This window comes from Sinohyriopsis cumingii, unplaced genomic scaffold (assembly GCF_028554795.1).
Source record: "Sinohyriopsis cumingii isolate HCF-2022 unplaced genomic scaffold, ASM2855479v2 utg000972l, whole genome shotgun sequence".
Lineage (NCBI taxonomy): Eukaryota > Metazoa > Mollusca > Bivalvia > Unionida > Unionidae > Sinohyriopsis > Sinohyriopsis cumingii.
In genome coordinates, this window is record NW_028315949.1 from 1,028,894 (window position 1) to 1,045,020 (window position 16,127).

At 33.3% G+C, this 16,127-nt stretch overlaps 1 protein-coding gene across 1 annotated transcript; it reads left to right on the forward strand.

The window, feature by feature from the left end:
• The first annotated feature begins 1,431 nt into the window (after positions 1-1,431).
• Positions 1,432-14,144, forward strand: LOC149772932 (receptor-type tyrosine-protein phosphatase O-like). The gene is made up of 6 exons (XM_089947099.1): positions 1,432-1,549; positions 1,997-2,073; positions 5,182-5,328; positions 7,518-7,669; positions 8,239-8,374; positions 13,998-14,144. Exons 1-6 carry the CDS (start codon positions 1,432-1,434, stop codon positions 14,142-14,144), a joined length of 777 nt encoding a protein of 258 aa, XP_089803225.1.
• Positions 14,145-16,127: the final 1,983 nt, after the last annotated feature.

The window sequence follows — 16,127 nt, forward strand, 5'->3', positions numbered from 1 at the left end:
TATACTAATTTCTATAGTCATCATGTAAAATAAATTAACAAATTCCTTACAGACCTATACAGTTGTCACAACTTAAGGAGCGTATTGATAGAATGCATGAAAATCATAACATGGGATTTACAGTTGAATTCAAGGCAAGTATTTATTTTGCTGTTTATAATGTGGCATATTTAGTTCTGTTCATATCAATTCTAGCTGATGCTTTTGGACAATAAAGCAAATAGTACGTATTTTAAATACACTTATATGAATTCGCTCCTGAAATTTATGTAATATGAGAAGTTTAGCACACGAACATTATAATTTATAAAGTTCCGAACATTAAATGTATTCATCTGTTTCAAACAAATTGGGGTAAAAGAATACCTCTGTCATAAAATTTCGTCTTTAACAATATGCAACAGTTGCTATTAATTCTTCTATTCATTATTGTTCATGGCTTTTCAACAAATGTTAATATCAATACCTATGACAACATGACGGCTATAACAACGGCATTTTACAATTGTCTTCAAATCTCAACGTGATTGCAATCTCGAAATAAAAAAATTAAGCTTTACCCCGATGAAGATAAAAAATATACAAATAAAACGCTAATTTTGTACGGGTTTTGGACCCATTTAATTTGATTCCTGTTAAATGCTTGCGTTTACTATTATTATTATTATTATTATTATCACTGTTATTATTATTATTATTATTGTTATTATTATTATTATTATTATTATTATTATTATCATCATCATCATTATCATCATCATCATCATCGTCATCATCATTTAGCTGGCATGCAAACAAATACAATATATATCATCGGAACTTCAAGATTCAGATGACAAGCTAAAACGTTCTGCGCAGATTTAGCAGTTATGTTTGGGGGACAAGAGGGGGAGCGTGCGGGGAATTAGTAATTGTTTATTTACGGGACGAATTCCGTTTAAAGATAAAATAATGGCTAACGTAAAGAACAGCAAATTAACAATAATTTCTCTTACGTGTGCGATAATAGTAAATATTTGTATAGGTATAACCAGAATATATTGGCACATTGAAGAAGAAACGTAGTATATGATACCTGACTCCAACAACCCATATCGTAGCACTTGTATAAAAACTAACATGATTTTCTTTTAATGCCATATGCGTGAACTAAAAAAAGAGTATTATGAGCATGCTATACATACATGCGAACAAACGTCATATATAAATAGGTGAATAGCAGAAAGTGTTTACTTTTGTCTCATTTCAACAATTTGTATGATATATATGTAACTTTATAACCTTTAGTAAATGTTATTAACATATCATTTACTGCTTGCTTGTTAACACTAGTTTCCCTATATGTTATGTAACACAACATAATAGTTAGCACCCAAACTAAAGTAACTATGTGGTTTAGCTTTTCGTGTTTCTTTTGAAAATACGTACATAATGTCTTGTATTTTACATTTTGTACAGGAACTCAAGGATATTGAACCAACATATTTATCCAAAGTAGCAGAGTCTCACCCTTGCAAATCCAAAAATCGAAACATCAACATTCTTGCATGTTAGTATTCTTTTATAACCTTTGATGAAAAAAGAAATGAAATGAAAGCCATTTTTCTTAGTCATATTCCAGAAATAAAATGCCCACATAGATTTCAAAATATAATTCCCAAAAGCTAGAAACATTCAATTACATTAAATTCTTTTTTATGCAGTCATTTAGTTCATGAAGAGACAGTCAGTGATTTGTGGTTCCTATACCAGCTGTGTCAGAATAGAACCAATTCGTTTTTGGCACATCAGTATCAATACATATGAAACGTGTATGCTGGATACAACTGAGGTAACAATGACATGCTTATAGATGCTCTAACGTGTACGACATTGGTCAACAGTCCATTAGTATGCATGTTTGCTGTTGTAATAGAATGCTCATAATTTCTTTAAATTTATCTTTTCTCAACACCATACTTAATTGAATGTGGGATTTTGTCCTTGTTTTCTTCAGATGATCACTCTAGAGTTACTTTGATGCCTATAGAACATGATGATGGTTCAGATTACATAAATGCTAATTACATAAAGGTAAGTACCGATATACATCGTCTTCATGCACAAATTAAAATACACAGCACGGGAAAAAACAAAGGAAGAAGTCTTGCCCAAACCATAGAACGCATAATTTAGATCACTCAATATATAGTAATTAATGATGATTGTTGTGAACTTTTCAGTAGAGCAAACAAATAAGAGAAAAATTCTCTGTAGCACTACGGTTGTATATGATGCCCAATCTTTACGAAAAGCGTGGATCGGAGGGGGGGGGGGGGGCGTCTCATACGCACGAATAGGTAACTATAAACGACGACATTATCGTATTGCAGACAATATCTTGGCCAAACTTACAAATGCTACACGTGCAAAGTTGCAGCAAAACATTACGAATATGGAAACACTTTAACGTAGAGACTAAAGTTCTGTTGTAGCTTGATATGGAGTATATAAATCATTATTAAGAATTTTAAAGAGCTTTGTTAAACAAATACACTTATTTCTACCTATATATCAATTGTAAAGCTCAACACCAGGCCTTTATATAACAAATTCTCTGTAAAACGGAGAAACTACTTAAAAGAAAACCTTTAATATAAATAACCTAAGGTGGTAAAAGTATATCGAGTAATACAAGATAATGAGAAACAAATAAACTAGGAAGAGTAATATGGGCCGACCAAGAAACACCTGGCGAGAAGACATGTATCTGAGCTGTATTGTCTCTGATTTGCATACTAGATATTTTGCTTTGACATCGTCATCATTTTCCATCAATCTAAATATGTTTTAGTCGCACTTATTTCATTTTAGTCTTGGTAGTGTACTCATGACAATGAGTATGTACATTTAATACTTGTACTGTAAGTAAATGGCAGTGACGTTCGCTACAAGTTTTTGTAAATTTGTTTAGTGTTTGTAGCTAGCTATTTTGAACACATTTGGTAGACAAAAACTACATATCACATGTAAATAGGCAACAAGGAAAATACGTATGGAAAAGAACTACTGTACAGTAATTGAGTCACTAGGGCTATCGTTGAAGTATTTTCAAAATCACCTTTATCTGCAACGTTCGTTTTGTAAAATGATGATTGGATTCATATCGACGGGCCCAAAGGACCCGACAATAACGGTCAAACGTATCTGGCTCCATTTTATAATTATCATTGCCCGATCTGTTGACAGGGTGTACTTTGGAGCATCGTACCATTGTAGGACATTGTAATATCATTATTATCATCTAGCGTTTATGTTATACAATTTTCATGAAGGCAATTTTATGTGACTGCTATATACAAAGCGAGGGTTCATTAAGTGCTTAGATCTAAGGTAAGATATATTATTTGGAAAATGGTATTGCTATTTGGATATCACTGACCTTCATGAGTATGTTACTAACTTTGAGAACTATCATCATTCTAACAAGCTAGGAAAGCGGACCTGGATTTACAACGTTTTATATATAAAAAAAACTAACCCCAATACTATCAAAACAATTGCTTTTGTCACATTCTATAATTTTTTGTAGCGGGATAGAGAGCCTGGCTCAAAGTCAGTCGTCAAGCTTGAAATATTAGAATTTGCAGGAGATATCCTTGAAAAAACATTAACTCCAGCAGTGAATATGATACTTAAACTTCTAACGATATAGTTAAACATAATGTAACGATGTTTTGTTCATATCTAAATGTCAGATAAACTGCTTTGCTTTATCTACGAGCGGTCAACAATTTTATGACAGCAATAAAGTTCCACGTCACTATCAACCGATTCACTGCCATTTTAGGAAGGTAATAAAATGCACCAACTAAATATGCCAAAGTATTTTTCGTGTGTTTTATTTATACATATGAGCAACATTTATGTTGACTTCCTTTCAAGAGCATCGACATCAAAGCGACTAAATGAATAAATTTGTAAATGACCCAAATGGACCAAACGACAGCGCCACGTTCGAAACCGAAATATATATCTATGATTGTCCACTGAGCACTATTAAAGGCCTATTATTGCTTAATGTATTACTATGATGCAGAAGATAACATGAATTCTGCATCATTGCCTTTTGTAAATGGCTCTCTTGAAAGAATCCTGATTGACTAGTCTAAATAATGGCTTATGTACTTTAATGCCACGTGCGCTCTGCTGTTTCTGTCGCAACGCTTGAACGACCATTCCAGTATGTGCATAGCATTAGAAACAAACGCTGACGAAACTGATGGCTACTCACACAGACGTGTTCAATTAATATATAACTTAAACATTTACCTATAACATCACTGAAAGGCCTATCAAACACTGGATTTGCTGAAAATCACTTTGGTTAAAAGCAGCAAAGAACGAAAAAGGAATATAAAGTGCTAAAGAGTCCTCATACACAATGTCCCATGTCAGCTTGGTGGCCAAATGTTCAAACATACTAATACAATAAACGGATAGAGTCTAGAGAAGGGCAACAAGATTAAAAACTGAGAATAAAAATTAAATGCAAGAGTTACTTAAATCTAGGAATCTATTTAGAGGCCAATTCAGTCAACATTCCAGCTGGAGAGAACATTCTGCATATTTCATAAAATACAGCAAGAAAGCACGGCAGTTGAACACTGTAATTAAGTCACATGAAAACATAAATATTTCACACGTTAATGATACATCAACAGAGCTACCCTGCTAGATCGTGTCCACTCCTTTCAATGATATTAAAAAAAACAATGCGAATAATCATTACAGCATGAAATCTGTTTCTCCTTGTCTACAATATACCTTTAATTTGCAATGGTGATGTTAATCAGACTCTTACATTTTCACGATAAGGTTGTGCTCATTTTATTTCACTCGATACGTCAAGTGTCATATTCAGTAACATATTAAAAGTAAATTCGTTTTTAACTACAATAAACTAGTTGTTTTGCAATCAATAGCATGTGCTTCCAAGGAAAATACTTTTGTAGTGAGATTATGGCCTTTCTATTATGCCTGAAGACCAGACGTGTCATTTTCCAATATTCATGCTTTGATATATCTATAACATAACAGTGACATACGTTGACACTGATATAAATTTTGAATATTGTATATATACAATATCCAAAATTTATATCAGTGTGTCAACGTACATCAGTGTTATGTTAATTTCAGGGTTATAACAGTGACAGAGAGTATATAGCTACGCAGGCGCCTCTGCCATATACACAGACTGATTTCTGGAGGATGATCTGGGAAACAAATGTTGAAATTATCGTTATGCTCACACAATGCGACGAAAGTGGAACGGAAAGTTTAAAGGTATGTTACAATACTAATTAGAGACTAAAATATTTTTTCAAACCTGCTTGCAGCATAGGATTCCCACCGAGATTTTCGCCGTGGATTGTTCTACGAAAGTCTTATTTAAAGTGAAAATCAGTTTAAGTGTAAGATTCCTACAAAATGGGTTACAAGTCTATATCTATGATCGTCGACCATTAAACATCGAACTTTTTAAATGATGATGCGCTCACTCAGATATGTTTAGTACGATGAGGTTCAAATAAATGCATGTCTAATAGCACCAAACTCTTGTTTGAGCAGATGATGTATTAATACAAATTCGCTGATTTTTGTTTTTGCATTATAAATTAGTTATTACTACAAATGCTACTGCATATATGCTCCACAGGTGCTGCGTGAAAAATACTTGCCAGAGGGTACGGAAACCTTATATTTCGGACATCTGGCTGTAAATGTAACCACCGAATCAATAACTATGTTTTAAGAAACATTACATTAAGACAAGTAAGTTTCTTTATAACACTTAGCTTTCGTTCTACAAATGTTTAGAACATTTTTTCTCAAAAACAGACAAAGCTTTATTTCTTACATTCACATAAGGTATGAAATTGGTGTTATCAGAAGTGGTCACCATAATGCGTATTAATTTCTTAATAGAGAATATTTACTTTTAAAGAACTAAAACGTTCCAATGCATTATTTTGTTTGACTTAAACCATCATGCTATCCTAAAATATTTGTCATTGATTCCTGGTAATTTGGCATGTGAAACAACACATGCATAAGATAATCAATCCTATACTGATCTCCTAAAATATAAATTCAATTGAATCTGCACTTCCTATTTTGCATCCAATTGAAAGGAAGTTTGTTCCTTCCGTAATTAAACTTTATTAGTCTATTATATTTCATTTTAATCATAATTGAAAGTTTGCAAAGTACTAGCATGATCCTAGTTACATAGCATCTTTCAAATATTTTTTTCATGCTATTGACGAATCGGAAGGAAGGCGTTTTGGTTCGTAAAATTCTTTTTTCTGGTTCAGTTTGATTTTATTATTTACTGTTTCTCATTTCAAGTACGGTTTCGTATACGCTTTATTTGAAATATTGGACCAATCCTCACACACTGGAATTCAATTAGAGATTGTATTTCTTTTTGTTTTTAGTTCATTACACACTCGCAATAACTGGATTACTTTAGTTCCTATCTTCCATTACAACCGGTGCATGTTTAAACTGTTTAAATATCATCCATTTGGTACCACATACTTAGATCTCCTAAAAATTGAGAATTTTGCATGTATTTTTTGAAGGGTTACTTTTATCTCTATCTGTATTATAATATTCTTTGAACTGATTAGGACATGGAACATTGTTAGTGGAAGAGGCGTTTACGCTGCATGTGCATTGTTTTATTGATGGCAAGTTTACGCGATACGTGATAGTAAACAATATAGAAAAAGCATGAATTCAAACAGACTATACAGTTGTAAAAAAGCTATACCTATCAATAGATGAAGCAAAAGACCGAGGCATTGAAACCTAACATTAAAGATTCTTTCTCAGCTCATTCTAGTATTGTTATATTTTTACATGTTAAACACGTTTATGGTGTTGATTTATTAAATAGATCTGTTTAAGATGGATCAGTGTTTAAATTGCCAGACCTGTAATTATTAGGTTTAGGCCTTTTATTTACAATTATATTACCCAAACCGCCATTGTTGTTGTTGACTACTGTGAGGCTTGTTTTTTCTGTTAAAACTTAGTGTGCTATCTTTGTTCTCCACCTTTTATGAGCCATACGAAAAATTTCAATTTACTACATGGTATGTGGGCCCTTGGTGGCCAAATGGTCTAATGCACTTGTCGTTACCAACAACTGTAATCTCATCTCTCTACGCGTGGGTTCGACTATCGGGCTTGGTCAATCTGTGTCCATGAGAAAAGTTCCCAGTACCTTGTCGTTGGTCGAGGGTTCTGCCAGATTTGTTCCTGGTTTTTCCTCCACCAGTGATACTGGCTGCCATGTATGGCCTATTTTAAGACGCAGATGGAATTAACACAACACAACAGCAACAATAACATCTATATGGCATGCAATATAATTTTACGGTACATACAATCTGTCATATGCAGTATCTACAAGGATAAAGCTTCTTTCTTTTTCTTGTTTCATTGGCTGGCTTCATTATTTTAAGACGCAGGCAACAAGAAATGTTCTACACTTTTCCTTTTTGAAATGGGCTGAAACTGGCTGTCCAAAGGACCCATCACCTCTTCTGGACTTTATTATGTTTTTAAGAACGCATGAGATGCTTAATTTCCATTCTCCTATAGTTGTGCATTGCAGGTACGCTGTTTGCAAATTTCAAATTATTTATAAAACAACATGATGTCTTAAAACATTGTAGTCTCCCAATATAGTACATTTTTGTTTAATATAATCTATAAATGTCTATATATTCTGCATGATCTGCATCTGTACTAACACCATTGCAATAAATAATTGATATATGCAATAACTATCAGACATTACCACTATGCTCGCTGTCATTTGTCAAACATAAACAATATTTGTAAGTATTCGAAACACACACAAAAGCGTATATATATATATATATATATATATATATATATATATATATATATATATATATATATATATATATATATATATATATATATATATATATATATATATATATAGGGGTGGGGTAGGGTGTTTCAAAGAAATGAATTTTAGATAATCCGAAGTTGACAACATTTTACCAATGTATGTATTACAGACATTCACACATGTTTTTTTAAACTTCCTTCAAATGTTCGTTCACTTCTTTGTGTTTTGATATCTTAAAAATAACATGTATTAATGATACTAATCTGTTCCCACTGAAAGTATTCCTACTGTCGATGTTAAAGTGACGGCGTGGGACGCACGGGTACCTTCATTGCAATTGACTGCCTGATGAAGTACGTACAAGATCATGATGAGGTAGACATCTTTAATCTGGTGTACGAGATGAGGAACCAGCGCTGTAATATGGTGCAAACAGTGGTTAGTATGAGCCAACATCAACAGTAGGGATGGGCACATGTTAATTCAAAAAGTACAAATGGTTTATGTGACCATAATATATCATTTATTTTTATACTAGATATGTTACTGTCAAATACAGCTAGGCCACATTTTTAATTTATATTCCTCATTAACCTTTTATGAATTACTCAGACTTCAACAACTTTTTCCCTCTGTATAATGACAGTACAATATATTCATAGTGTAGAACACAGAATCACCTACATTATATGTTACATTTCAGTGTGTAAAACAGTTCGTGCACATTCGCTGAAGTCTTAACTATTTTGTATGCTTTTGTCCACTGATCTAGTTTATCAAATATAATTGCGATTAATACTTACCTACATCAAACACAATTCCTACATGTATGTTATTTTATTGTTTTCGTTTAGAATGGACCTTTTTATTGTCTTAGATTTGAATTTTCTTCCCGGGTTGGGTGCGTTCTATAATAAAATGTATCTGTTTATATATATATATATATATATATATATATATATATATATATATATATATATATATATATATATATGTTACCGCACTTGCCTTCTACTCATTGGTGAGAAAATACAAGTCCAGTGTTTTGTTCAGTATTGGATTTATTATGCATTATTGGGTTCATAGGCGGAGATTGAGACATTTCTCCTTGCTTTGTTACATAAACCCTACAAATACAATAAAAAAATACATTTACTACAATAATAAATAGTGCATTATTGTTCTGCATGTTTACATTAATTCTCTTTACAGTACATTCAATACGAATAACTTACAACTCCATAAAGTTATTAATTACCCATCTAGAGAGATAGTGGATCAACTAAACCTAAACAACAGTCAGTGTTTAAAGCACAAGTAGGGAACAGACAGACAGACAGACAAAGGTATAGACAGAACGATATGCTAATAATAAAATGCAGGTTGATGGCCTATTAAAATGTAATAAATTACAGCAACATGCATTCCCGAGAAATATGCAGAGTACATATAAAATAAACTATTACATTAATCATATTATAAATCTATTTACCTTATCATATGGGACAAAGGCCAATTTACTCTTGCAAGCACAAGAATCATCAGGCACTATAATTCAATGCCATGACCAGCACCCTTCAGAAACTCTAATGGACTGACCACTGATATGATGTTCATACTAGGTTGTTTATGCAGACAAGTAGCAAACTAACCAATCAGAAAGATTGATGCGATGCTTTACAGCTGCCGTAAATCCCCACATGTGTTTCACTTGTGGAAAAGATGTCTTCGAATTTCTTTAGAAGATCTATTCCTTTTTGTTGCTCATCTTTGGACAGTTTATCCGAAGTAATGTCCATCTGACTGAGAAGGTCATCTACTCGCTCCCTTCCAACCACATCTGCTGAGATATCAGCCACAAACACTGGTTGCAACTCACACACAATAGCTCTGGGCGGAATACTAATTTTCCTGGCAGTCACGTTTGACACGTGAACTTCTATCAAACCATTCCTCGTGTAATTATAAGTCACCAGGCCTGGAGAAATATCTAAGTCTTCATTTACTGTGGACATCACTGAATTCTGAAGCAAAGCACGTGCTGAATGATAAGGTATCTCTTTATCAACGAAAGTTCGTAACATCACATTGTTATTGCTTTCTACGATAATATCATGTGACTCTGCGCTCTTCAAAACACCTATACAAAAGTTTCTCTTTGCTAACTCCTTTTCTCGCAAAGTCAAACATCTGAATGTCAATTACCATGGAAGAGCTGTCTGTAGAAATCTTGCTCCATGCTCACTTTTGCATTCCTCTAGAGCACGCATTAAGTAGTTTGTCCCTAGTAACACAGGAACGCGACTACTGTAGTTGCTGTCTGGCACGACTAACATTAGACAACGTTGTCTTTCCACATTTGGCAGAATGTTACTTTCTATTGCAACTTCTATGTAACCATTATATGATAGCTTCTCTCCATTTGCACATTCAACATTCAAAAGGTCTGCAATGGGCTCAGTCTGAGTCGTCTTCAAATTCTTGTTATAAAATGTCTGGCTAACTGTTGATACGGTCGATCCGGTATCAATCAATGAATTTACTCTAATACCATTGATGACAACAGAAACCTCTTTAGCTTGTCCTACTAGCTCTATCGTGTCAGTTCCTTTATGCTTCTTCGGGCAACCCCTTGAAAAGCCTACTGCTTGCCCCCAGCCATAGGCCTCGTGAAGTTTAAATCCCGTTTTGAATGGTCTAGTCGAACACGACAAGCAGAAACAATGTGTCCGATTTGCCCGCAGCGCCAGCATATTCGGTCTCTCCTCTCATCAATATTATTTGTCCTAAATCGCTTTATATGGTGTTGCTGGTTGTTGGATACGCGGGATGAATGCTCCTTAAGCATCTTCACTTCATTTGACAGCTGCTGGACAAGATCTCTCAATTCACTTAGCTCCTTGTTTTGTGATGTGGTTGAAGTTGATGCCATATTTAGATTGGTAGTTCTCTTGGTACGTTTTAGCTCATCTTCCGGTTGCCTGTGTTCAGATTCAATACGACGAAGAGCTATTCTCAATTCGTCAAATGTCTTGGGTGAATCAAACTTATGGCCAGACACATCCTTAAGTGTCTATTTAAGTCCTACTCCATGTAGAAATATCTTCATCCTCTTTCTGGCGAGCACTGTAAAAGTCAGCTAACAAAGTCTCTTTCAAATCTACATTCCCACACACACTGTCCAGCTTTGATATCAATTCCTTAATGGATGCTGTTGGACTCAATCGCATAGCAATCCGTCCAGCTTCTCCTCTCAAGCAACGTCTGATGGCATGAGATACCTGGTCCTGCGGATACTTGCCTTGTTGTAAGCATGTAACTTCATATCTGCATAATTCGTACAACTTTGCGGAATCTTCAGGTGTGTCTGCCTTGGGTTTGACTTTTAAAGCCTTAAAGGCCCCTACTATGTTTTGAACTTCGTCCTCTGTGAACTCCATATGTACTCGCACAAATAAACGCGCGATCAAAACGAAGAAGTGCACAAACTTCTGTGCAATATCTATATAGGACCAGTTAAGCAAGAATATTTCAAACATAAAGATCACCCTGAAAGAACAATGTTTGCCCTGTCAATAGCGAATATTATAAAATTGGGGGGAAAAATACATTCTATGAGAAAATAGTTCTAGACGAATCAATTGAACCAGAACTAACTGTATTCTAACTCTAGTATAAAACAGATTTTAAGATGAAACAAATTTCCAAAATAACATATTTCCTAAAAATGTACTAAGTAGAAAAAAATTAATGGCAACAAAATTAGGAAGGAAATACAATAGGTTGCTATATGATGAACTTATTATAAAATGTACCAATTTTAAAAAAAAAATATATATATATAGCAAGTTCAAATATTCATAGATGTTTCTGTAATAAATACAAATTATTTCAACTTGCACTGATGATAACCATTCTTACCTACTTCATCAAAGAACAATTTAGTCCAGGTTAAATGAACAAACAAATTATACAGTGTCATAAGGAGTCAAAACACACAAATATCAGTCTATATAAGCACAGGATGCATGTCACTGTCAATCACACGGTTCAGATGATCCACAGTCTCAATGAAAATGATTCACAAACATGTCTTGAATCCCATGAATGAAATGGAATAAACGCAGCTGGCGTTCCACTTGTATTCTTCTAAATTGATATGGCTGGAGTACCCACATTTCCACATCTACTGGCAGCCTGTACTGAAGAGATTGCATCTATTGCGTCTATTCTTGTTTAATCTACTTGGTCCTGCCTTCCTTCCATCATACACATATACACAAACTCGGCTTCAGCATAATAAGTCCCACGACCCTCAGCACAATAAGTCTCACGACCCTCAGCACAATAAGTCCCACGGTGGGCGCCAAATGTTACCGCACTTGCCTTCTACTCATTGTTTTGTTCAGTATTGGATTTATTATGCATTATTGGGTTCATAGGTAGAGATTTAGACATTTCTCCTTGCCTTGTTACATAAACCCTACACATACAATAACAAAATACATTTACTACAATACTAAATAATATCGTCATCAGTGCATTATTGTTCTGCATGTTTACATTAATTCTCTTTACAGTACATTCAATACGAATAAGTTACAACTCCATATAGTTATTAATTATCCATCCAGAGAGATAGTGGATCAACTAAACCTAAACAACAGTCAGTGTTTAGAGCACAAGTAGGGAACAGACAGACAGACAGACAGACAAAGGTATGGACAGAACGATATGCAAATAATAAAATGCAGGTTGATAACCTATTAAAATGTAATAAAATACAGCAACATGCATTTCCGAGAAATATTCAGAGTACATATAAAATAAACTATTATATTAATCATATTATAAATCTATTTACCTTATCATATGGGACAAAGGCCAATTTACTCTTGCAAGCACAAGAATCATCAGGCACTATAATTCAATGCCATGACCAGCACCCTTCAGAAACTCTAATGGACTGACCACTAATATGATGTTCATACTAGGTTGTTTATACAGACAAGTAGTAAACTAACCAATCGGAAAGTTGCTTACCACTTGTCATACAATAGAACAACCCAGCATGACCAGCAATCAGGGTAGTTGCATTGCTCAGTGAACAAAACTCTTAACAGGTAATCCTGGTTCAAGGTTACCTAAATGTCTAAATATGAGTAAAATAAGAATAACACATTAATTGCAATTGATGACTGTATTTCACTCAATAATAAACATTAACTACATAAAATAATAAAATATTTAATTCTGCCTAATTAAAACAGGAACATAAAATTATAAAACAATGCTCCTGCTATATATATATATATATATATATATATATAGAGAGAGAGAGAGAGAGAGAGAGAGAGAGAGAGAGAGATAGACAGATGGATCTGTGTGTGTGCGTGTTTTATTAACTTTATTTAACAATAAATAGTTGGAAACATTCATGCTGAAATGGTCTGAGTCCATTTCATAATCAGTGTCTCAGTGTTCGTAAGTGCTAGTTGGATATAGATGACATATCAAGCAAACAAGAGCTCTTTGCATTATAGGAAATGTTTTCCTACAATAGCATATTAATTCTCAATGGGATAATACTATAAGTTGCGTTAGAGCCAATTTTAGCATTTATTAATTAGGAGTACATTAATTACTGTACTAAAGTATACACTTTACACTTTTGACTTTCAGGATGAAGTTTTGTTAAACAGTTGGATGGTCAAATATGTAATTCGTTCCAGATTTAAAATTTATAAAATAATCTTCTCTCATCCATGAGCATTTTAATTAACTTCTTAAGTAATACAATAGCAATATATGTAATGTTATTCAACCTGTCAGTCTTGTGAAAATGTTATTGATGCGTAGGGTACGAAATATACCTAGTTTTGTAATTTCAATTATGTATACCACCCAGACTAATAGCAAATATATTAGAAGTCAGCTGTAATTGATGACAGGAAAATCGCACAGATATATATATCTGTCGGCATTATTTGTTGTTCATTCCATTGCATTGCTAATGGCGTAATTTACCGTAAGATATAGTGATTATTTTTTATATTCACAGGACCAGTATATTTGCATACATGACAGCATCCTAAAATTCATCACAGATACTAAACACTGTGAACGGGAGAAAACTGAATGTGAGTACATGTGGAAATTTCCAAACGATTTTATACAGATCCAAAAACTTCTACTGTCGTACATTTGAATGCACTAGAGATTATTTATGATTGCTTCGTTCGTGTACATTTATGTACCAACATAATGAAATCATTTATGCCCATCAATTCAATTATTCAAGAATTTTATTCGTATTCTTAGTTACTTGTATAATTTACAGATACATTTCCAGAAGTTGTTTTATGTGATAACTTGCTTTATGGCGTTTGCTATAAAAGTACAGTGCAGTAAACTACTACATAAACTTATAGCGTCAGTATAAATTCTCATGCAGTTATATTGTTGACCTCGTATCTGAATAACAATTAAAAAAAATATGAAACACGCATCACACAGTTCATACGCGAAGCAAAAACATCAGTAGTTATAAATTAACACAATCCTTACCAGACACTAACACTTCTATGTAGAAGCTAATTTATACTTCTCGTGTAATATATATATATATATATATATATATATATATATATATATATATATATATATATATATATATATATATATATAGTTGTATTCAAATATAAATTGAGATGAATCATTTATTCACATTTGTTGGAATTACAAAGTGCGCATTGCAACACTGCTTTTGGATTATCGAGAATTCATTCAAATACATTCTTCATTATATCATCTGAGCAAATCAAGACTATTGCTATATCACGACTATTACCGCACCGGAACAGTCAACGCTATTGGCGCATCAGTACAGTCACCATATTGAAGACTACGGGAATTCATTCGGAACATTAATTATGTTTGAAGTTGTGATAGGACATTCAGGATTATTTGAAATTTAATTCACAATACTGTATTCTGAAGTTTCAGGTTTTATTCAAGAGAAATAACTTAGTTGCGCATTTTAATTACAATGATGGTTTCGGATTTTAAAACTTAACGTTATGTCTGTAAGTCGAACCCCATGATTTACTTACAACTGCACCATGTTAGGAATGTAACCAGCTATAAGAATCAATTGGCATCAAGAATATAATGCAAGTAATTGCACTTTTTAAAGTGGATATTTGGCTGTATTTGCTATGAGTCTTTGTTCCGCACACAAACAGTATGTTCTGGATAACAATTATGACGTGTTTTGCTCTTTGACAGGTTTTGGCTCCTAGAAGGTGTATAGGGATAGGGATGGAGTAATGGGGATGGAATTGATGCATCCAAGATTACGCAGTACATCAAACATAAATTGTACTGTAGCAATCCACGTATTGTGCTTTTGACTTGAGTTAAGGAAACGAGTATTAATCCATAGTTTTACTTAAATTAACCTTCAAGTATTACTAAAAACACTCTCTGATTGCAAAATGTTCAGTTTAGTGAAATAACTTCCTTAACTTAATAGTTAACTATTAACATTTAATTTTCATTGTTTTGCCAGCTACACTATGACAACTATATAGATGAATTGACACATAATACATTCTACATATTTAAAACATTGATTAATGTTTTACTGACAGCAATTTATCGGAATCATCCAAATGAGGACGACAGAATGTACGAAAATACGGCATTCATCCAGACTTAGACCTGTGTCTATTAAGGAATTCTTCACTCCATGCGTTCCTGAATGTCGCTGCTGCAGAAAACACCGCACTTTTAATAGCCTATAGCAGATCTTAGCTAAATGGTGATGTAAACTGGAGTTGTATATTTCTGTAAACAGATATATGAATATATATTTCTATAAAGTTATTTTCATAGCAATGTTAAGACAAAGGCCGTTAAAATGTGACATAATACTTAGAGATAATAATATTTATTTATAAATTTATTATTGCAACAGAGAAATTGTATCTTAATATATTCGTTTTAAGACATTTCGATGCAAATTTGAAATATTGTAATATTTTCCGAATATTTGACTATGCGAGTTCAAAACAATCCAAAATATGAATGCTGGTTTGATGACTTCAAATTTATGCTCATTGTTCACTTTTCGGGAACACATACATTTGTGATTATAATTCAAAATGCATATATAAAAGAAGGGTTATCA